At 44.6% G+C, this 22,599-nt stretch overlaps 2 protein-coding genes across 7 annotated transcripts; both read left to right on the forward strand.

Moving 5' to 3' along the window:
- The first annotated feature begins 1,005 nt into the window (after positions 1-1,005).
- On the forward strand, positions 1,006-5,674 carry LOC133922724 (uncharacterized). Its single transcript, XM_062368172.1, has 7 exons — positions 1,006-1,267; positions 1,355-1,436; positions 3,086-4,123; positions 4,231-4,293; positions 4,374-4,594; positions 5,049-5,152; positions 5,337-5,674. Exons 1-7 carry the CDS (start codon positions 1,205-1,207, stop codon positions 5,449-5,451), a joined length of 1,686 nt encoding a protein of 561 aa, XP_062224156.1. The 5' UTR covers positions 1,006-1,204; the 3' UTR covers positions 5,452-5,674.
- An 8,619-nt stretch (positions 5,675-14,293) lies between these two features.
- Positions 14,294-22,314, forward strand: LOC133922725 (pentatricopeptide repeat-containing protein At2g17140-like). 6 transcript variants are annotated; one of them, XM_062368174.1, is made up of 7 exons: positions 14,294-16,857; positions 17,100-17,229; positions 20,564-20,760; positions 21,034-21,184; positions 21,262-21,350; positions 21,925-22,085; positions 22,173-22,314. In XM_062368174.1, exons 1-2 carry the CDS (start codon positions 14,384-14,386, stop codon positions 17,227-17,229), a joined length of 2,604 nt encoding a protein of 867 aa, XP_062224158.1. In that variant the 5' UTR covers positions 14,294-14,383; the 3' UTR covers positions 20,564-20,760; positions 21,034-21,184; positions 21,262-21,350; positions 21,925-22,085; positions 22,173-22,314. The 6 variants fall into 6 exon arrangements, with proteins under 6 accessions (XP_062224158.1, XP_062224162.1, XP_062224160.1 ...); XM_062368178.1 differs by having other exon boundaries at positions 21,931-22,085; XM_062368176.1 differs by having other exon boundaries at positions 21,084-21,184.
- The last annotated feature ends 285 nt before the right edge of the window (positions 22,315-22,599 follow it).

Below are 22,599 nucleotides of genomic sequence, written 5' to 3' on the forward strand. Positions count from 1 at the left end.
GGCCCTCTCGGATCTATTGCTAACCACACCTGACCTATCCATAGATCATCATCATCCAAAACCATATTAAGAAGTATGGATTTCACATAATTATTGCAAAAAGCATCTCAATTTTCGCATAGTTTGAAAAAAGAATCGTCTCACAAAGTGCCCATAACTAGGTTACTTAATCGACACAAAGAACAGGGTAATGCGTTAAGCTAACTTATCTAGATTTGGTTAGCAAACACCGGTATCTAAACTCTAAATAAGCACACCCAAAAATTATTCCAACGTCCTGTGCCACTTATCGGTAGATGCACGAGAGGGTCCCAAGTCAGAGTAGTCGAGGCAACAGAAAAAGATTCCAGCAATAAATTTAATATATAAACAATAAATAAGCAAACCTTACACATATCAGAAATGCAAAACATAGTAAAACTTTCGTGTTAGATAAACGACATATTGCATCAGAGGAAAGACGATTGTTTCGCTACTCACCTACGATTGATGCATCATGCCTTGTTCAATCAAAATGTATAAAAAGCGAGCGCATTCAGTTGGGAAAACGTGTGGCTACACTCTCTAAAGTTCAAAACCTTCTAAACACTCATACCGTGGAGTGTATATGGTGCGAGTGAGTGAACAGGTGTGTCTTTTACATATACTCTCCATTAGAAAACCATCCAACTCTATGCTTTTCCTTTTGATGAAGTTGTGGTAGCATTAGCATTGGGTGGCCACCAAGTTGCACGATTCAAAATTTAAATACTCCCAAATATGACGCTAGGTTGCTGATCTCAGTATTCAAAATTCAAACCGGCACATCCCTAGCACCAAATTCAAATCCTGCCTTCCCGGGGGTTCCACCCAGTCCAACAGAAGGCCGCTCCTGTAATTAAAGCCAGGCACATTAGCCCAGCCCCCGCACGCCGCGGGCGCCACCCCAAACAAAACCGCGCCCACCTCCGCTCGAATTCAAAAAAAAAAAAAAAAACCCGCACCCATAAATCCCACGGGATCCCCACCCCATCCCATCCCATCCATCCCACCTACCTCCATTTCAAAACAACGCAAAGCTTCCCGTCTTCCTCCCCCACTCCCCGCTTCCCTTCCCTCCTCTCCGCTCCAAACCCTAGCCAGTAGTACCCGCCGCACAGATCCCGCCCCGCTTCCCCGGCCGCGCCTCCGTCCGTGCTCGACGCGCCTCGTCGCCGGCTCCCGGATGGACCCCGCGGGGCCGCGCGTGACCACGGATCCCGCCGGATCGGCCGCGCCGCCGCCCAATGTGGGTCACCCGCGTCTGGTTCCTCGTTTTTGGTTTGGATGCCGTGGGGTGAGGTGGTGACGTAGTTCTTGGTGCGTAATCTTGCAGGAATTGGGCGGGAGGGGTGCTTCCAGCGGCGGGGCTGCTGCGGAGGGGAGCGCGTCGCAGCCGGCGGCGGTCGGATCGGGAGGTGGATTCTTGGAACTTTTTGTTTTTTCTTGCGCCTTCGTCCCGATCCGTATGGCCCCGTACTTTTAACGAGGGGTGAACTGAGAAATGCGCCGTCTTTCTTGGAGTGGCGTTGTTCTCGAATCTTTAAGTAGCACTGCGTTAACTAGTAGCTCAAGAATTCGAGGCGTCAGGGTAGGGTGCAATGTGCAACAGATGTAAGCGTGCCAGTACATGCACGTGTTCTACTAGATTTTACGGAGTTATAGCTCATGCGTGTTGCTTCTGTCAAGCATCCGCATTACGGAGAGGAAATTAACAATTTGACGCTCAAAAGGCTGGGCTTCGATAAATTGCCACTGTAAAGATGAGCCCACTTGATTCTTTGTCACTGTGGACAATTTTGCTCATGGTCTGCTTCTTCTTCTCCTCTCCGCCTGGTGTGAGACGGCAAGAACCCGTCGAATTTAGGGGCTAGGAACTGGTTTCCCGCAGGCATGCGCTGGACGACTCGGTTGTCGTGCCGCCACTGCCGCTGTGCGTGCCATGGTACGGGAACGACAACGCGTAGTGGGGGTGGTTGCCAGTGGCGGCATAAGGGTGGGGCGGCGGCAGTGGCAGCGGGACATGTGGGGTCATTGGCGTCACCGGTGGTGGAGGCCCGGGGGCCGGGAGTAGGAGCTAGCGGCGATACCCATCGTCCTTGCGGTGGAAGCCACAAGCCACACTCTTGAGTGTGTCATCCCCTGCGCCGGCGCCGGGCAACTCCCCACATCCGTCCACAACGTGCTCGCCCAACGCTGCCGCGTGGTTACGCGGGCATCGTGGTACCTCACTTCGGGAACCGCCACCACCGCGTGGTTCCCCGGGATCGATGAGGCAGCTAGCGCCCTGGGCACGACGGCGTGCGCGAGCGGCGGCATGGAGCTGATGCCCATCTCATCGATGGAGAGGAGGAGAAGAAGAAGTTGACAGGTGAGACCATGGGCAGAATTGTCCATAGTGGCAAAGCATCAAGGGGGCTCATCTTTACGGTGGCAATTTGACGAAGCCAAATTTTAGAGTGGCAATTTATCGAAGCTCGGCCTTTTGAGTATCAAATTGTCAATTTCCCCATTACGAAACATCATAATTTTACCACCTTTCAGTAGCAACACATGCTTACCTTCGATAGTAAGATGCATAAAATGTGCTAATGACGCACACCTTGGAGAATTACCTTTTACCAATAGATTTATATTCCTGCGAACAACCGTGATTTTTGGGAGTTGTTGTATCTATCAAAACTGTACACATTTACTCTTTAGTGCTGGCTGCACTCTTCAGCAGCTCGATAAAGTGAAACTTGGCTGCAATACTCTTGTGCACAATGCGTCAATGCGGTAGCATGTACTATCTATTACAATTCTGTTCAAGCTTCAACTAGTTAATACTTTTAGACTAGTCTGCACTCACAATTTTTTAGGGAAAAACAATGTGAGTGCAGACTAGTCTACTCTCACATTGTTGCAGCACTCTTGTACACTGCCGGTGTTGTAATTTTTCTGAATTGAATATGCTAATGGAAAGTGCTTTGCTTCTTTTGTCTCACAAGTTACTTGTTTTTACTTTGTTCCACACTGCCATAGTAATCTTACTCTTGCTTGTCGCTTCTATGATTCCATCCTGTAGATCTGAGGGCAGGAGTTGCGGAATCTTCAGATCAAGCAAACGAGTGTTTGCAACCATGTAACAAGAAGGATATTCCTCAATTGATTTCTGAAGGTGCCACGGCCACGCGATGTGAAGATAGAGTGTCTTTGCTACCTCAGACTGGGGCACTTCAGGCAGACGCTGCTTGTCTGACCTTGGGTCGTGATTCCAATGCAGCAACGTTGGAGAAGCTGCATGGTAGCGATTCTTTGGCTCCTGGTAAAGAGAACATTGGGACAGATCTCCAACCTAAGTCTGATGCAGAACACGATGAGAATAGGATGAGTGCCGTGGGTCTTGGATTGGACCTGAACATAGCAGATAATTCTGATGCAGCAGAGCTTAATCCCTTCTCCCCTTACAAGAAGTTGGGGCAGTCAAAAGTTAGTGATCCATCCGAATGTGCCAGTACTACTGGTGCTGCAGAAGAAAGTGAGTCGCACAGAAAGTGGAGAGAAATGAAGCGGAATGGCTTTCTCTCTTCATCTCATGGAACTGCAGCAGTGCCTAAGCCACGTGGTCGACCCCCCAAAAGGAAAAGGGATGATGAATTCAAAAGGAGCACTTCTATACATAATAGACAGACTAACAAGTTTATGAAGGTTGCTGCTCCTAGTGGCCTATTATCTGGGCTAAACCCTGGAATCATAAATCATGTGAGAAATAGCAAGCAAGTTTACTCCATAATAAAGGCTATGGTACACTCGGAGAGGCTTGAGAATGAGAACCAGCCTGTTTGCACTAGTCGAACAGGTGAAAGAGAGAAAGAAGTCAGTGAGAGAATTCAGGAGCAGAAATATGGGGGCAGTTTAATGAAGTGCCATTTCATGATGAAAGATAATAATGTGGCGTTTCACCAAGTACTGCCTACTGCATCACAGTTCCTTCCAGAGGATGGCGATAATCTTAAACTGCGACTCTCATCAGCAGTCACTATGGCTTCAGATAGGACCTGCAGTACATCAAGTGATGATCTGGCATCTAATCATGATTACATGACTTTATTATCTGTAAAAGGTATGCTTCATTGCTTATCTAACTAATCGTTGTCTGTTAGTGTTGCGTTATATACTACTTATAGAAATATCCATATCTGATAGTTTTCTTGCTCTTCCGATGATCAGCGGCCAGTGTTGCTTCTCAGTGGTTGGAATTACTGCATCAGGACATAAGAGGGCGCCTTGCTGGTAATAAATCTGGAGTCTGAAATAAGTTTCAAAGTTGTATTCATGCATTCTTCTTGATACATTTTCCCCCATTTTTGAAGCTTTGAAGCGCAGTCGGAAGAGAGTCAGGAATGCCATTCACACGGAACTGCCGTACTTAGTATCAACAGAATTTTCATCTAATCAAGAGAATGAATCATCGATTGCAAATTCTTCTGAAGCTGGATGTATTGACAAAGCAGTTTCAGAAGCACATGTGGCACGATGGAGGTCTCTCTTTGTTCAGATGGACAAAGCACTTCAGGAGGAGGGGAAACACCTGGTGAGTTTATTATTGATTTGATCGGAGTATTTTGTGATGTAGTAACTAGTAAGGGGCTATACTGAATCCTGTTTTCCCATCCTTCATGTTCTTGATGTTTAACACATTAGAGTCTAGATTGCCTCATTGTTGCTGGTCCATCTTAGCAACTGTGACCTTGATGTTTGTGTTCCATTTCTTATTGATAATATTAGACGCACACAATTAGTATATATGTGCATAGAGCATGTATGCCTACTCAGGCAAATTTGTGTTTCATTTTAGGGTTAGTTTGGTTGCTGTCCTCGCTGGACGTGCCTGGCCAGGCAGCCTGCTCAGGCATCCGATTTCGGACGCCTGCGGCTGGGGCTGCTGCCTGGCGCCCGAGGTGCCTGGGAGGGCACCAACCAAACACGCCCTTAGTCCTGTGAAGGTATAAACCAGAGTGCCTGACCATGCTAAATACTTGTTGCAGGAGAACCGGTTGAAGCAAGTGCAAGAAATGCAATTGAATTGTGATAAAGGCCTAAAACACATGACCTGCGATGGTCCACCGCTAGGACCTATGGCTGAATTATGGTTAGTTCATCATGACATTTGACCATAAATGATTTACTTGTTCATGTTCGAAACCAAGTGTTGATATATGAAACTCAGTTAAACAAAGTAATCAAGTAGCAACTGAATCACTGAATCATCTTCACCTCATGCCAGCGTAACTGCGCAAGTATCTAACTGGAGTAATTCTAATCTGTCTCCTCAGGAAGCTGAAGAACCCGGAGATTTCTGAGAGCGAGTGGGCAGTGCAAGCCGCTGCGGCGTCAATCTACTCGACGTGCAACATGGTCATGAGAACCGAAAACGTGCCTTGCTTCTGATCTCACATTTGGAAATAATTTCGCTTTGCTGATCTTTACCTCAATATTAGGTTCCCTTTCTTACCTTTAGCCTTGTAAGTTGCAATCCCTTATTGGTTACAGTAGTGGTGAGTGCCGCTTGCTGTAACGTGAAAACTTGTCCTGTATGTTGTTCCCAAGTTACTATTTCACAGGCACGTGAAATAACATATTCATTTTATGGAGTTCAGAATCTTCAATGCTATCCTTCTCACCTTCTGGTCTGATTTCTTGGCATGAAATGAGAATTTCTATTCTCTCGAATCTTTGGGATAAATGTTTACCGAAAATGGTAGCTGCCCTTGATGGTTGCTCATTTCTAGGCCAATTGATTTGCATCGATCAGGAGCTTGTTTGGAGAACGGGGATTTAAGTCTAGATCCAAATTCTTTAGATTCAATACAAATTATAACTAAAACTTAAATTTCAAAGCAGTTTCCCGTCCAAACACCCTGAGTATGGTTGAGTTTGAGAAGGATGGGTAAAAAGGGTGAGTCCGAGTTCATACGAAGTGACGCCAGCAAGCAAAAGCTGCAAGCCAAGCGGGAAAAAACACTTGGAGAATCAAAATGAAAAAGGGAAAATTGGTTCTGAAGCACTCAAAGGTGTAGGCTTTAGAAAACTAGCATCAAAATATCCTTGTACATTTAATAGCACCCGGAAGTTTTTTAGCATTCTGTGAGCTACCGTGAATATTGCCCTTGTTTTTCATTTTTTTCGGCCGAATAAGAATTGTGAAATACCACAACTTCCCTGCCCATATCCTCATGTTGCACCTGCTTCCTTTCCTTCCATTGGAAGCTGAAAATGAGTGGAGGGTGTAACATCCTGAGCTTTATATATATATATGCTCATAGGTGTGTATTTAAATATATTATTTTGGCTAAATATTCCAGAGACTACCAAATTAATTTCTAAATTAATCCATGTAATAAATTGACCATATGCATTTTGGTTTAATTGTTTTTATGGTTCTTTGAGTGGAGATTTGGTTTTAAGGGTCTCTCAATTTCAAATCTATTTCTTAGTTTCTTTTCATCAGAAATTCGAATCTCATATTCAAATCCTCGTTCCAATATTAATTCTAATTCAAATCCAAATAGATTTATCCCAATCCAATCCAATTCAAATTATTCATTTGAATCATCATACATCCAAATTCTAATTCATATACATTTATTGAATTATTCCAAGTCTAATTTCAAATTCAAATTATTCAATTTGAATTATTACAAATCTCTCACTCTCTGATCTTCACCTGCAAAAGATTACACCCACAACACCGGCCTTCCTCTCACTGATCTTTCTCATCGAGTAGCCAAAATGGATCACGCCGCCGCATTCTCAAAGTTGCAAAAGCCAACTTGCCTTCCTCCTTCTCCTCCTTTCCTTCACCTGCAAGCAATCATCCATCCATACATACACACAGAGCTCCAGCTCCACTGCTCTCCATTCTCCCTATAGAAGGTCATCCTCACACAAAAAACATTCACAAACACAGAGCCGGTGAGCCGTCGCCCGCGCAGCCGACCGCTCAGCCCACCGGCTCGTGCTGCCATCCTGCATGCATGTCGTCGCCACGCGTGCCACGTCGCCGCTGCTCGGCTGGCCGCCAGCTAACCCCGCCCGTGCGCCGTTTGGCCACTCCATTGGCCAAACCCCATGGTATATTATGATGCATCCCGCCAAGGTTCATTATTAGGATAAATCAATTTGGATTTGAATTCAAGAAGAGAATTGATGCAAGATGTCAAAGTTGTAGCCTATGCATCCATGCAATTGAAACAACAGGAATAGAATTATCCAACCCATGATCTGGAATTAGCGGCAGTCATGTATGTACTTAAAATATGGAGACACTATCTTATCGAGAATAAATACGAAATCTATACGGATTACAAGAGCCTTAAATATATTTTCACTCAATCGGAGTTGAATCTGAGGCAACAGAGATGGTTGAAATTGATAAAGGATTACAATCAGAGGATCCAGTATCACTCAGGCAAAGCTAATGTTGTGGCTGATGCCCTCAGTAGGAAAGCTTACTGCAATAATCTACAGGTTCAAGAATTAAGGCCAGAACTTTTCAGAGAGATGCAACAACTAAATTTGCACATCACACAAGGACAAGTTCACACTATGGTGGTACATTCAATACTAGAGGATAAAATTCGTGAGGCCCAGTCAAAAAAGGAGGAAATTATAGAAATCAAGAAGAATCTCGGTTTAGATAAAGCACTAGGGTTTAGAGTAGATCAATAAGGAATTGTGTGGTACAAGGATCGGTTATGCATGCCAGATCAGGAAAATCTTAGGGAGTTAATCATGGACGAAGCCCACAATTCCCCCTATTCCATTCATCTTGGATACACCAAGATGTTCAAAGATCTGAGGACCAAATATTGGTAGAAAAGAATGAAGTTTGACATAGCAGGGTTTGTCGTTCGATGTGACACCTGTCAAAGGGTCAAAGCATAGCACAAAAAACCAACAGGATTACTGCAACCATTGCAGATCCCCAACATAGAAGTGGGATGAAATTGGTGTGGATTTCATAGTTGGTTTACCCAGAACTCAGAATGTAACGACTCCATATGGGTCATAGTGGATTGCCTAACTAAGGTAGCCCACTTTGTATGGGTCAAGACAGCCTATGGCGGAGACAAGTTTACAGACTTGTATATTGACAATATTCTGAGACTACACGGAGTTCCTAGTAGAATCATCTCTTATAGAGAACCCTAGTTCACATCAAGGTTCTGTAATAGTTTACACATTGCCCTGGAAACTAAATTGGATTTTAGTTCTGCTTACCACCCATAGACTGATGATTAGATGAAAAGAGTAAACCATATTCTGGAGGATCTTCTGAGAGCTTGTGCGATCACCTACGAAAAAGACTAGGAGACAAGTCTATCATTTGCAGAGTTCTCTTACAATAACTGTTTCCAAGCTAGCTTAAAAATGTCGCCATTTGATTGTATGGACGGAAATGTCGAACACTCATACTATGGTCGGAAGTAGGAGAGCGTTTGCTCTTCGGACCTACAATAATAAAAGATGCAGAAGAGCAAGTTGCTAGAGTCAGAGAGAATTTGAGAGTAGCTTAGAGTAGGCAGAAAGGTTATACCGATAACCAAACGAGGAGCTTGACCTTCAACGTTGGAGACTACGTCTACCTTAAGGTGTCCCCAATAAGTGGCACTCAGAGATTTCAAGTTCAAAAAAAATGGTACTCAGATATGTGGGACCATACAAGATACTCGATAAGATTGGAGCAATGGCCTATAAGCTAGCCCTTTCGGAAGAAATATCCGTTGTGCACAATATGCTCCATATATCATAGTTGAAGAAATGTTTGAGAGTTTCAGAGGAGCATGTTTCTTTAGAAATCATGGATCTATAGCAAGATCTTCAGTACAAGGAGAGATCCATCTGGATCTTGGATGTGGCAACTCGTCAAACCAGGAGGATGTCAGTTAGGTTCTACCGAGTACAATGAAGTAATAATACAGAAGCAGAAGCTATGTGGAAACGTGAAGAGGATTTGATGGAGTTTCCCCACCTCTTCAAAGAGCCTTCTAAATCTCGAGGTCGAGATTCCGTTTAAGTGTGGTAGGTTTGTAACATTATGAGCTTTAGCATATAAAAAATAGCAAGTTTCACTCCAAATTAAAACTTTGTAATCAACTAAACTAGTATAAAATCAAAGAAATATATATATTTGAATATATATATATATATATATATATATATATATATATATATGGTGTGTATTCAAATATATTATTTTGGCTAAGTATTCCAAAGAGCACCAAATTAATTTCTAAATTAATCCCTGCAATAAATTGATCATGTGCATTTTGGTTAAATTGTTTTTATGGATCTTTGAGTAGAGATTTGATTTTGAGGGTCTCTCAAATTCAAATCTATTTCTTAGTTTCTTTTCATTAGAAATTCGAATATCATATTCAAATCCTTGTTAATCCAAATTGATTTATCCCTATCCAACCCAATTCAAATTATTCATTTGAATCATCATATATCCAAATTCTAATTCGTATACATTTATTGAATTATTCCAAGTCTATTTACAAATTAAAATTATTCAATTTGAATTATTACAAATCTCTCATCTCTCTCAGTCTCTGATCTTCACCTGCAAAAGATCACACCAATAGCACTGACCTTCCTCTCCCTGATCTTTCTCACCGAGGAGCCAAAATGGATCACGCCGCCGCATTCTCAGAGCTGCAAAAGCCAACTTGCCTTCCTCCTTCTCCTCTTTTCCTTCACATGCATGCAATCATCCATCCATACATACACACAGAGCTTTAGCTCCTCTGCTCTCCATTCTCCCTGCAGAAGGTCATCCTCACACACAAAGATTCACAAACACAGAGTTGTCGCCCGCGCAGCTGACCGCTCAGCCCACCGGCTTATGCTGCCATCCTGCTTGTGCGTTGTCGCCACACGTGCCACGTCGCCGCTGCTCGGCTAGCCGAGCCTGTCAACCCCTCCTGCGAGCTGTTCGGCCACCCCTAGCCGAGCCAGGCTGCCGCACCAACCTGGCCCTTCCCCGTACCGTCGCCGTGCCCTTCCCTCGCAGCACGCATAACTGTTGCGCTGCCACGCTGGCCCTTTGGAGCCTCCCTCTGTGCCTCCTCTCTCCGGCCATCTTCTGTCGCCGGTGAGCTTCTCTCTATCTTCGGCGCCGCCTCAACCCCCTACGACTCCCTCTCTCTCCTGTTGCCCCACCCCAGCTCCCTATGCCTCTCAATCTGTCTCCGTAGGCCGCCCATGAAAACGTCGGTCACCTCCCTTATCCTCCGCCTCCCTCTCTAACATATGGGCCCCACCACTCCCCTCTCCATCGGCCATGATCCAAGGTGGACTACACACCCGAGCCGCCCCCGGTCCATCGGCCCATGAGTTGAGTTCATGAAGCAGTGCAGCCCACTGGCCCATGGCTCCGGTTCACCATGCACCACCCTTAGAGTCTCCTTTAGTTCACAAATTTCACTGGACCAAGTCCACCAAAACAGTGACATCTTTCTTTTTCCAGATTTATCTTTTCAGCAAATCTTCCGAGCATCATAACTTTTCCGTTCTAGCTCTGATTTTGGCGATTCTTTTGTTGAAATTCATCTTGTTTGTTGTAGTGCTTCTGTTGTAGTACTGGTTCTTGTTTGTTGTTCGTTGCGTGTTTCTTGGTTGTGTGATCTTGTTACACATATACCAAAAACTGAATCTTAACCCATCCTATGCTTTCTACATATCCCCGAAGACAAGAAGTTACCGGATATGTCGGAAAAGAAATCAAGCAAAGATGATCAACTCCCAGGGCTTAAAACCCAAGCTGTAGAACTAAAAGCTGTAAGCAACCCATCCATAAAGTTCATATAAGACGACAACAATTAGACATGCTACCATGTCAAACCAACAGAAGAAGACACTCAAGACAATGAAAGCAATTCAGAAATATAGGAATTCAGTAAGGAACAAGAAAACCAGGGCAACAAGAAGGAACTCTAAAGATGCTAGACCTTAGCAAGATCTGCTACAAGTGTAGGTAGCCTGGGAATTTCATGGCAAGTTGCCTAATAGCATCCCGGTACAAGGCTCGAGACCCCCAAAGGCTTTGCTATATTTGTAAGAATCTAGGACACCTTGCAAAGGATATCCACAAAAGTAAACACTACAACATCAGTCTACATCATCGAAGTATCACCATCAATAACTGGAACGACTATGGAAGATCATGTAGACCATTGGAAAGGTTACCCATAACTGGAAACCCAGAAATCAATGGATATCAATCCCAATGGATACTCCAACTAGTTCAACTTAAGACGTTGTTTAGCTTTACCTTGGAATCTGTACCTTTGTTCACCCTTCAGAGAGTGTCTTCTGTCATGGAAACTCTGATGGCTGAAAAAGTCTTTTGAACTCCATATACTCAAAAATAAGTATCAGACATCTTTTGGACACTCCTATGTTGAAATCTCTTTAAGTGGGGTAGTGTTTTTAGCAAACCCTACGACCCTGAAAAGAAATGACAAGTTATAGTCTTGAAATTAAGTGTTTGACAATCAACAAGGTAATGTAGCCTATGAAAATTGGAAGTTTACCTTGGTAACCCAGGAAAGATTGAAGAAAAATCTTGACATCAATAACCTAACACCCGAACTCACAGAATTTTACAAAATTTCCCTCGGAAGGAAGTACTTATAGTATGAAAATGACCGTAACTGGAAGTACTCCAGATGAACGACCCGATAACCAGAAGACCCTATCGGATGACAATAAATGATCTACCTGTGTAGTATCATAAAGGAACTAAGAAGTCAATCAACAATCTTGGACTAAGAAATTGAAAGGGTTAAACTGCGTTTTAGAGCAACATCAGACTAGTACGAGAACTCCAACCGAATCTCAACAAAGGACAAAGTGATAATCCATGAATGAATAAAGGACTATAGTGTCGCATACCCTATAGAACACCTGAAGTCAGAACCACTTTAAGTGAGGTAGCTCCTTCGGTATCATGGAAACCATACCGTTTAAAGGATGCAAACGTGAAAATATGTTTGAATCAAGGATAACTACCGGACAAAGACAGCTAAACCACCGCTGATTGGTAGGGATTATGGAATCAGAACCCAAGAGTTATTGGTATATCTAATGGATTAAAGGAAATCAAAGTTATCAATGGGGTTATAGATGATAATATTGATATTTTAGAGAGAATAACACCTGAAGTTCGATGATCCCATGATTTATCATTGCATTAACTTTGATTATTGGGTTTCAAACATATTTAATTAATGGATATAATCAGAATGAAGTCCCGAGATTAGAAATATTAGAATCACTTGGAGTCATGACAATATTCGATGAAAACCAATATGTGTTGGGGAATGGCCTCACGGCCCCTCTTCGGATGGTGAGTCAAAAACCTCTAATGGACACAGATTACTAATAAAGATTATAGTTATGTTATTTCAGGATAATGCTTACCGTTGAAGGGGCCCTTCGGATAAGTGACGAAGGTAGCACCAGGCCTTCGAACCAATCGAAGGCCTACCTACGTCGCCCTCAGGAAATTCCCCGAAGGGAGCACCGAAGCCATCACCCACAGGCGGAGCCTCTGAGGGGCCTTTGGAGGTCAATCGAAGGCCGATTCGCAATGCCTTGCCGAAGCTGATCGAGGGTGCGCCGAAGGTCCCATTCGTGATAGACTTTCCGAGGCTAGGCCGAAGGGGTGACGTTCGTCGGAATCCAAGGATGGTGAAGGGTGAAATTGTAAAAATGCCAATGTGCTTAGGAATGTACCGAATTACCCCCCAAATATGCTAGGAATATAGCAATTTAATGATGTAAATTATAACAGAGAGTGGTTGAGTACGGGCTATAAATAGGTCATCACTGTACCTAAAATAACAATTGACATTAATGATATTACGTAGTTTCCCATAAGCGTGTGTCACCGTAACAAGCCTTTGGCACCCTTTAAAGGGCCGAAGGCCCACCACTGTGTTCGGTAGACTAGTTTCTAATAGTTTGCGTCGTCCGTGGGGATCGAACATTCTGAGGCCATGCCACCCAAGAAGAAGCTGAAGCATGTTGATACATCAGCAACATTGTTGGACCAACCGCTTCCAATGGGGGCTTCGGGTGAAACACTTCCTTCGTTGGTGTCGGAGTTGGTCAACACTTCGACCGGTGTAGGCAACGATGACTAGCAGGGACAGGATGGTGAGAATGCGATTGTGCTAGGCGATGGCGAAGGTTGTCAAGAAGAAGCTCTCCAGCAAAATGCAAATACAACAATATGAAGGGTGAAAGCTAACCTTCGGGTCTGCTTCAAAGTTTCGGCAAATCCTTCGGCAGAAGAGAAGGGGAAAGCACATCTTGTTTAAGAGCTAGTTGACTTTGATAACTCAGAAGAGTACAAAGGAGAGGGAGAAACCAAAGAAGAAAGAGTGGCAATGCTAGAAGCTGAAGAATTGGAGAGGCAAATTGCACAGCAAAAGTGCATGCTGCATAGTTTGGCAACAAGTTGGAAGACCGCGGAGTACCGTCGATGAGCCAACGAAGCCAGAAGAACTCTGGAGAAATGCAAGAAGAGATTAACATATTGCAACGAGCAGGTGAGCAGACCCGCCACGTGATGACACCTCCATCAGCATTTGCAGCACGACTAGTGCAGGACCTTCGACATAGGTCATGTGTAGATCATTCTCGTAATTTGGTAGCAAACCCGAGCCCTGCTACTTCAGAAAGCCCAAGACCTATAACTAGGAGCATGGTTATTGCACAAGCCTAACCAGGTGCAAGCCCATGACCTACAACTAGGAGCATGACTGCTGCACATGTCTCACCAGCTCTTTGTTCTTGCTTCCCTTTTGGATGTTGTTGTTTTCCTTTTGAATGGTTGGCCTATTCTTATTTTACTTTTGAACTGTTTATCCTAGTTGTATGGATATTGTGCTAATTTTTTATTGATGTGTAATGGGCATTATGTGCTACTGAAATACGGGTTCAATTTATGGTATGGATATGTAGTTGTTTATATGTGTGCAGAGTTCTGTTCTTGCTGTATAAATGAATGAAAGAAGGGGTATTTTGATAAGAGATAACTGGTTTAGATGGAAAAAGTCACAGAATGCTTAAAAAAAACTAAACATTCAAAAATTTTGGTACTATTAAAATGTATAGAGACATTTTGGTGCTAGTTTTCTAAAACCTGCACTTTGGGTACTTCAGAACCAATTTTCCCATTGAGAAAACAGTAGTATGTCCGGTCCCACTTATCAGTGCCAGCGGACCGGGGCGTTGACCGGCCCGTGCGCACCAGCCCCGGCGGTTTAAACCCCTCTGGGACGCCCCCATCGCCGGCCAGCACCCTCCCATGTCCCCCTCCCCCTCCGCCGCCCACCTGCTCGCGCTCCTCCACCGCAACGCCGCCTCCCCGGCCGTCGCGCTCCGCCTCTTCCTCCATCTCTCGTCCCCCTCCTCCCCGCCGCCGCCGGGCTCCACCTCCTTCCTCGCCCGCCTCCTCGCCGCGCGCCCCGACACCCACGCGCTCTTCCCGCGCCTCCTCCGCCACATCCTCTCCTTTCCCGACCCCTCCCCACACCTGCTCGCGCTGCTCTCCGCCTCGTCCCCCGGCCTCCCGCTCCGCCTCTCCCTTCCTGCCTTCCGCTCCCTCCGCGCGCTCGCGACCGCGCCGCCGCCGCCCACCCCCGTCTACAACCGCCTCATCCTCGCCGCGCTCTGCGAGTCCTGCCTCGATCTCGTCGAGGTGCTCTACAAGGACCTGCTCCTCGCCGGCGCCGAGCCGGACGCCTTCACTCGCAACCTCCTGCTCCAGGCGCTCTGTGACGCCGGCCGCATGGAGCTCGCCCGGAGGGTGTTCGACGCAATGCCGGCAAGGAACGAGTTCAGCTTTGGGATCCTGGTGCGCGGGTACTGCCGTGCGGGGAGGAGTTTCGATGCCCTTGAGGTGCTCGACAGAATGCCGAGCGTGAACCTGGTGGTGTGCAATACGGTGGTCGCGGGGTTCTGCCGGGAGGGCCTAGTGGAGGAAGCCGAGACGCTGGTGGAGCGGATGCGCACCCAGGGGCTTGCGCCGAATGTGGTCACATTCAACGCGAGAATCTCTGCGCTCTGCAAGGCTGGGCGGGTTCTGGATGCATACAGGATATTCAAGGACATGCAGGAGGAGTGGGAGCGCGGGCTGCCGAGGCCTGACCAGGTGACGTTTGATGTGATGCTGAGTGGCTTCTGCGAAGCTGGGTTGGTTGACGAGGCGAGGGTGCTGGTGGATATTATGAGATGTGGTGGGTTCCTGAGGAGGGTTGAGAGTTACAACCGCTGGTTGTCGGGATTGGTGAGGAATGGGAGGGTCGGGGAGGCGCAGGAGCTGCTGAGGGAGATGGCGCATGAGGGAATCCAACCTAATAGCTACACATACAATATAATTGTTGCTGGGTTGTGCAAGGAGGGCAAGGTGTTTGATGTGAGGAGAGTGGAGGATTTCGTGAGTAGTGGTGTGATGACACCCGATGTTGTGACTTACACTAGTTTGCTCCATGCTTATTGCTCAAAGGGCAATACTGCTGCGGCTAACAGGATTCTTGATGAGATGGCACAGAAGAGGTGTGTGCCGAATTCGTTTACGTATAATGTTCTGCTGCAGAGTCTATGGAGAGCTGGTAGGACCACAGAGGCTGAGCAGTTGTTAGAGAGGATGAGTGAGAAAGGATATAGTTTGGATACAGCAAGCTGCAATATCATTGTCGATGGACTATGCAGGAATAGTAAATTAGATGTGGCTATGGGCATTGTTGATGGGATGTGGAAAGAAGGAAGCGCGGCTCTTGGCCGACTGGGGAATTCGTTCCTTAGTGTAGTTAGTGATTCTTCCAGCAGCCAAAGATGTCTTCCTGATCGAATCACTTACTCTATTCTGATAAATGCATTGTGTAAAGAAGGCAGGTTCGATGAAGCAAAGAAGAAATTACTTGAGATGATAGTGAAAGATATTTCTCCTGATTCAGTTGTTTATGATACCTTCATTCACGGGTATTGTAAGCACGGAAAGACCTCTTTGGCTATTAAGGTTCTGAGGGACATGGAAAAGAAAGGTTGCAACCCAAGCACAAGAACATACAACTTATTGATTCGAGGATTTGAAGAAAAACAGAAATCAGATGAAATCCTGAAACTGATGAATGAAATGAAGGAGAAGGGGATTTCTCCTAATGTACTGACCTACAATAGCTTGATAAAGTCCTTTTGTGAACGAGGAATGGTGAACAAAGCCATGCCTCTTTTGGATGAAATGCTACAGAACGAAATAGTTCCGAACATAACTTCTTTTGACTTGTTGATTAAGGCTTTTTGCAAGATTACTGATTTCCCTTCAGCTCAGATGGTTTGTGATGCTGCTTTGAGAACATGTGGGCAGAAGGAAGTGCTCTATTGTTTAATGTGCACTGAACTCTCAACTTATGGTAGATGGACAGAAGCCAAGAACATTCTAGAAACAGCACTTGAAATGAAGATGTCTGTCCAGAGTTTCCCATATAAGCAGATCATTGCGGGGCTCTGTGAAGTTGGGGAGGTGGATCATGCACATACCCTACTCAAGTTGTTAATAGCTAAAGGGCATTCGTTTGATCCAGCAGCATTCATGCCAGTGATAGATGCATTAAGTGATAGGGGAAAGAAGCAGGATGCTGATATGCTGTCAGAGAAAATGATGGAAATGGCAGACTGTGATGATGGTCTTGCAACTGGTTCTGGTAAGATTACCCCTGGAAACCGGAAGCATAAGCGTGACAAGGATGATGAAAGTGATTGGCGTGCTCTTTTGCATAGGTATTGGCATGATCAGCTTTCTTGTGCTGTGTTTTCAAGATTCTTCTTTTGTTTATTTGATTGCATGTTTTCTGCAATGCTTAGAGTATAAATCGATGTTTTGAATAAAATAAAATATAATAAAAGCATATGTACTGAGAACTTAGAAAGGCAAACTATTCTAGCAGAAAATTAGGTCTTCATGTTTTATGTTTGTTTCTTGGACTTGAGCTGCAATGACTGACTGCATTGTTGATGTGCAGAGATGACAGTGCCCGCACGATTATGAAAATTACCAAGAGAGTGCGGACAGGATGGGGTCAAAGAGGCAATGTATATGAGCATAAACAGCAGCAGAATGATGACTTTTACGTATTAGAGAACACTGGCTGAGTAAGTCTTTCTTTACCTAGACAACAGACATGCATGAAAAGTGTGAGAACTTGCTTGCAACTAGCTAGGGTTGGAAGCTTCAATAGGGTTGCTCAGTGTATTAGTGTAAGATATATCCTTTTACTCCCACCAGTCACAAACAAAGCATCATAGTGGACACTGAATATGGTCTTTGAAACATAATTTTGAGCACCGAATTCTATTGTAATGTATTAGTAAAATCTAATAAATTTCATTACCATGGAAGTATTTTCAAGACAAATCTATTCATATCTTTTTTATATGTCTGATCTCAATAAATCATGATTTTATTGTTAGTCAAAGTTAACATGGTTTGACTGTATGCATCATGACATGGCATTGTTTTCGATTGGGAGGGAGTACTGAACTCCGCCTATATTGTACCAACATAGCTGGTCCCAAGCCCAGGTTAAGGAGGAGGGTTGTGATAGGTTTGGCGAGTCAACGTAAAAAAACTCAGCCACTCTTATGGAGATGAAACCCAAAAGAAATCCGTTGGGGCGTAGCCCTCTTAGCGACGCGCCATATCTGAACCCAGGTGTGGTGTTAAATGGGCAAGGGCCGGGCTGTCACCCCCTTGGTGACGTGCCGTATCTTGATCTGGATACGGTGATAAGTGGGCAAGGATCGGGTCATCGCATCCTTAGTGGCGCGCTACATCGGCGCCCGGGTGTAGTGAAAAATGAGCAAGGATCTTCGCATTTGTCTTGACGGGTGCGAAGGGTAAGGAAGCTAGCTGAGCCAAGTAGGATTCGTTTAGGTAGTTGGAACGTGGGGTCCTTAACAGGTAAGTTGTGAGAGTTAGTTGATACAACGGTTAGGAGACGTGTAAATATTCTATGCATCCAGTAAACTAAATGGAAGTGACAGAAGACGAAGGAGGTGGAGAATACCGGCTTCAAGCTATGGTACACGAGGAACGCAAGTAGAAATGGAGTTGGCAACTTGATCGACAGGAGCCTCAAGAACGGAGTGGTGGACGTCAGGAGGCATGGAGATAGGATTATCCTTGTTAAGCTAATTGTTGGGGATTTGGTTTTGAACGTTGTTAGCACGTATGCCCCTCAAGTAGGTCATAATGAGAGTGTCAAGAGACAATTCTGAGAGCACTTGGATGACATGGTTAGCAGTGTGCTTATTAACGAGAAGCTCTTCATAGGAGGAGACCTTAATGGCCATGTAGGTACATCTAATGTAGGGTTTGAGGGGTGCATGGGGGCTTTGGGTTTGGCGGTAGGAACCAAGAGGGAGAGGATGACTTGAACTTTACTGTGGCCTACGACATGATAATCGCTAACATCTTCTTTAGAAAGAGAATCCTATTTAGTGACCTTTAGTGGTGACCACCACTCTAGCCATATTGATTTTATCCTTGCAAGAAGAGAGGATAGACATGCTTGCTTAGATTGTATGGTGATACCTGGAGAGTGTGTTGTCCCTCAACATAAGCTTGTGGTGGATAACTTTCGCTTCCGCATATGTATTCGATGGGACAAGGGCATCAAAATCGCAAGAACTAAGTGGTGGAAGCTCAAAGGAGAGGTGGCATCGAAATATCCAAGAAGAGAGGATAGCGGGTCCTTGGAAGGAAGGAGAGAATGCAAATGATATGTGGATGAAGATGGCAACTTGCATTAGGAAGGTGGCTTCAGTGGTGTTTGGGGTGACCAAAGGAGGTCGACCATGGAAGCGATTTTTTTGACAAGGCAACTTATGGAGAGATATAGGGAACAAAGAAGGACGTGCACATGGTATTCATTGAATTGGAGTAGGCTTACGACAAAATACTGAGAAAGTCATGTGGTGGGTTAGAGAAACATAAAGTCACAATAAAGTACATTACCTTCATCAAGGATATGTACAATAACATTGTGATAAGTTTTCAGACAAGTGAAGATGTCATCGATGACTTTCTGCTTAAAATAGGACTACAACAAGGGTCAGTTTTGAACCCTTATTTATTTGCTTTGGTGATGGATGAAGTTACAAGAGACATTCAGGGAGATATCCCTTGGTGTATGCTCTTTGCTGGCGATATGGTGCTAGTTGACGAGAGTAGGATAGGGGGGGGGGGGTTAATAGGAAATTAGAGTTGTGGAGATATACTTTAGAATCGAAAGGTTTTAGACTTAGTAGGACAAAAACCAAGTATATGAAGTGTGATTTCGGTGCTACTAGGCATGAATGAGAAGATGTCAGTCTTGCTGGAGAGGTGGTTTCCAAGAAGGATGCTTTTCGATATTTGGTATTGATGCTACAAAAGGATGGTGATATCAATGAATCATAAAATCAAAACCGGATGGATGAAGTGGCGCTAAGCTTCTAGCATCCTCTGTGACAAAAAGTTGCCACAAAAGCTTAAAGGTAAGTTCTATAGGACGACGATTCGACTTGTGATGTTGTATGATGTCGAATGGTGACCTACTAAAAGGCGACATGTTCAACAATTAAGTGTAGTAGAGATGCGTATGTTGCGATGGATTTGTGGCCATACAAGAAAGGATCAAATCCGAAATAATGATATACGTGATAGGGTAGGGGTAGCGTTAATTGAAGAAAAGCTTGTCCAACATCGGTTGAGATAGTTTGAACATATCCAATAGAGACCTCTAAAGTCACCTGTGCATAGCGGAATACTAAGGCGTACTTATAATGTGAAGAGAGGCAGGAGTTAACCAAAACTAACATGAGAGGAGTCTGTAAAGAGAGATTTGAAGGAATGGAATATCCCAAAAGAACTATGCATGGATAAAAGCACGTGGAAGTGAGCAATCCACGTGCCAACACCGTAACTTATGCATCAGTCTTCTTATACTGTTATTGCTTTTATTTCGTTACTAGTACTAGTACCTTTATTATCGTTATTGTTTCCACATTATCTTTTTAGTTAGATCTTGTGGGTTTCATCTCTAGCTTACCTCTAACTTGCTTGGGACAAAGGCGGCTGCTGCTGCTGTTGTTGGGAGGGAGTACCATCTAGGCAGAGATGCCTTCAGTGGTAGTTGCTCTTTGATTTGGGTTATGTTCTCTGATCATTTTGGAGATCCACTGATGTAATGATATTCTCAGTTTTGATTTAAGAAAATATATACATGCCCTTGTCAAGTTTCTATATAACCCATCTGTGCCTACAGTCTGGTTAGTTGCCTTGTACATTATTGAAGTACTAAGTTGACCCAAATAATCCACTGACATGTCATGGATGTGTCGCTTTTATGATTGATTTGGAATGTCTTCTTATATGACCACAGTATTGACAATGTTGTTCTAGAGAATTGGATAATCATATGGTATGCATTGTTTCGTTGTGCAGGTTTGTTATGTGATCTTATCAAACTGTTAAGAACTGCAGCATTATATTCTTTGCTACCCTTTCGGACAAAGCTTATGTTTTAAGTAATTCTGTCAAGAAAGGCGCGAGGGGGATTGTATCCTACATCTCGTCTATGTGATTACTGTTGTGTTCAATCATGAACTCTTTAACACTGTTGGGAGCTCAGCTTATATCTGGTAAGTTTATGGGTTGTATTTCATCCTTCAGAAAAAACTGTGCAGCAGTTATTTGTATTGACTCAGCCCCATTCCACGTGGGAAAATTATTTTCTCAAGTTATTTTTAATTTTTTATCATGTTGATTTATGCATACTTTAAAAGGATTGGTAGTTGAAATCCACTTATAAGTTTGGCATTCAGATCATCGACGTACTGCTATGAAGTATAACTCTTATGATTAGATTATTTTTTATAATTTTTTGTTAAAACTTTGATCTTTCACTTCTTTAGGATTTGCGTGCTATTCCAAACATTCGGGTTTCCTTTGAACCGATGTTAAGATATATGCAGATTAGTTTAACCGGTTGAGGCCTGAATGCTATTGATCAGATATCAAAGCTCTGCATTGTTCTGAGATGTGAACTGTTGTGCTTTCAAAAATGTATGTAGCACAGTTTCATTTGCACAACGCAAGTTCATTGCTTCTGAACGATCCATTTCTTGCTCATTGTTGTACAGGGATCCGCTGGTGAATTGAAGCAAAGGTTGGCAATTAATGTTGTACACAGCTGCATACCCCGTTGATATTGTGCCAGATCGGGAACTTGGTGAGTACTACTGACCTAATTTGACGTACCTGTCATGTTTGTTTTGTATATAGTTAATTCCTTTCTTAGACTTTCATATCTAGTACATGATCTGTTGATAGATAAATGCACATTTCACCGTGATGAAAGTACAGCTCATGATATTTACATCTGAAAGCAGCAGCAGCAGAGTTAGAGAGATATTTTAAGTGCTACTCTTTCCACTCTTTATAATTAGATCTCCCAGGTGCCATCTACACAATCCACCAGATAAAACTATTGGCTGCTTTGTTCCCTTATTCTGTGGAAACTAGGGATTATTTCCTGTTCTTTTGCACATCAGCTATACCCTGCTGTTGGGGATCAATGAAGTCGGCAGTAGGTGTACTAGTTTGCTTTGATCTTTGAGGTCCACGCGGAAGCATTCTAGATGTTGGTGAGAAATAAACAACTCAACTAGACCTTTTGGTTCTTTCGTGGTATGGCTGTAACGCCGCCCCACCGTTTATTGCTATAGACCACAAACCGCCTTCTTTTCTGCCTCCAGCAACTTTTCTACAACTAGCCATGCTTACACGTGTTTGTGTGGCCGTAGGAGCAGCCTCAATAAAGCAAGGGACGAGGGGGGCGGATGAGGTTGCCTGCTTCAGACATGGACATCGCCGTCCTCCCATCTGACATTCTGGTGGAGGTGACTGCAAACATCGCGATGACGTCCTTGACGCCCCAAAGCGATATCGTCAACCTCAGGCGATCGTAAGTCCATCGCCTCTGAATTCTGATCTTCTCTGCCTGCTACCGTGTCAGATGTGACAACCACGACGTGACTACTGCCTTCGGCAGGTGCAAGGTGTTCCGCGACGCGACGGCGGCGAGGAAGGTCGGGAGGTGCATGGCCGTGCACAGGGAGTGGAGGCTGCACTGGTGGGACAAGGCGAGGTTCCTGTTGGTGCTCCGGCGGTGTGCGGCGAGCGGCAATCCCGAGGCATCGTACATCCTTGGATTGGTACCTTCTGAAACACCAATTCAAGCAGAGTTGCACGGCTCGGCGCGTACTGAAGTTGTCTTGCTCAAATTTTGCCATCTCTTCTGCTAGGAGGAGTTCTGCAATCGGAGGAGAAAGGCGAGCGGGCTCCAGCACCTCCGCCGCGCCATGGAGCATGGCCACGCCGCCGCGGCCTACATGATCGGCATGATCACGGTGCACGACTCGCGCTCGCCGTGCGGCATCGAGCAGGTGCTGGAACGCTTGGATGAGTTCTCTGCGTCT

Source organism: Phragmites australis, chromosome 6, assembly GCF_958298935.1.
Source record: "Phragmites australis chromosome 6, lpPhrAust1.1, whole genome shotgun sequence".
Classification (NCBI taxonomy): Eukaryota; Viridiplantae; Streptophyta; class Magnoliopsida; order Poales; family Poaceae; genus Phragmites; species Phragmites australis.

What these genes read in the sequence shown, in the direction of transcription:
- LOC133922725 (XM_062368174.1), top strand. Translation starts at nt 14,384, where the DNA reads ATGTCCCCCTCCCCCTCCGCCGCCCACCTGCTCGCGCTCCTCCACCGC. An exon ending in TGGCGTGCTCTTTTGCATAG is followed by an intron (nt 16,858 to 17,099) that starts GTATTGGCATGA and finishes GTTGATGTGCAG; the next exon opens with AGATGACAGTGCCCGCACGA.
- LOC133922724 (XM_062368172.1), top strand. Translation starts at nt 1,205, where the DNA reads ATGGACCCCGCGGGGCCGCGCGTGACCACGGATCCCGCCGGATCGGCC. An exon ending in GGCGGCGGTCGGATCGGGAG is followed by an intron (nt 1,437 to 3,085) that starts GTGGATTCTTGG and finishes TCCATCCTGTAG; the next exon opens with ATCTGAGGGCAGGAGTTGCG. An exon ending in AGGAGGAGGGGAAACACCTG is followed by an intron (nt 4,595 to 5,048) that starts GTGAGTTTATTA and finishes TACTTGTTGCAG; the next exon opens with GAGAACCGGTTGAAGCAAGT.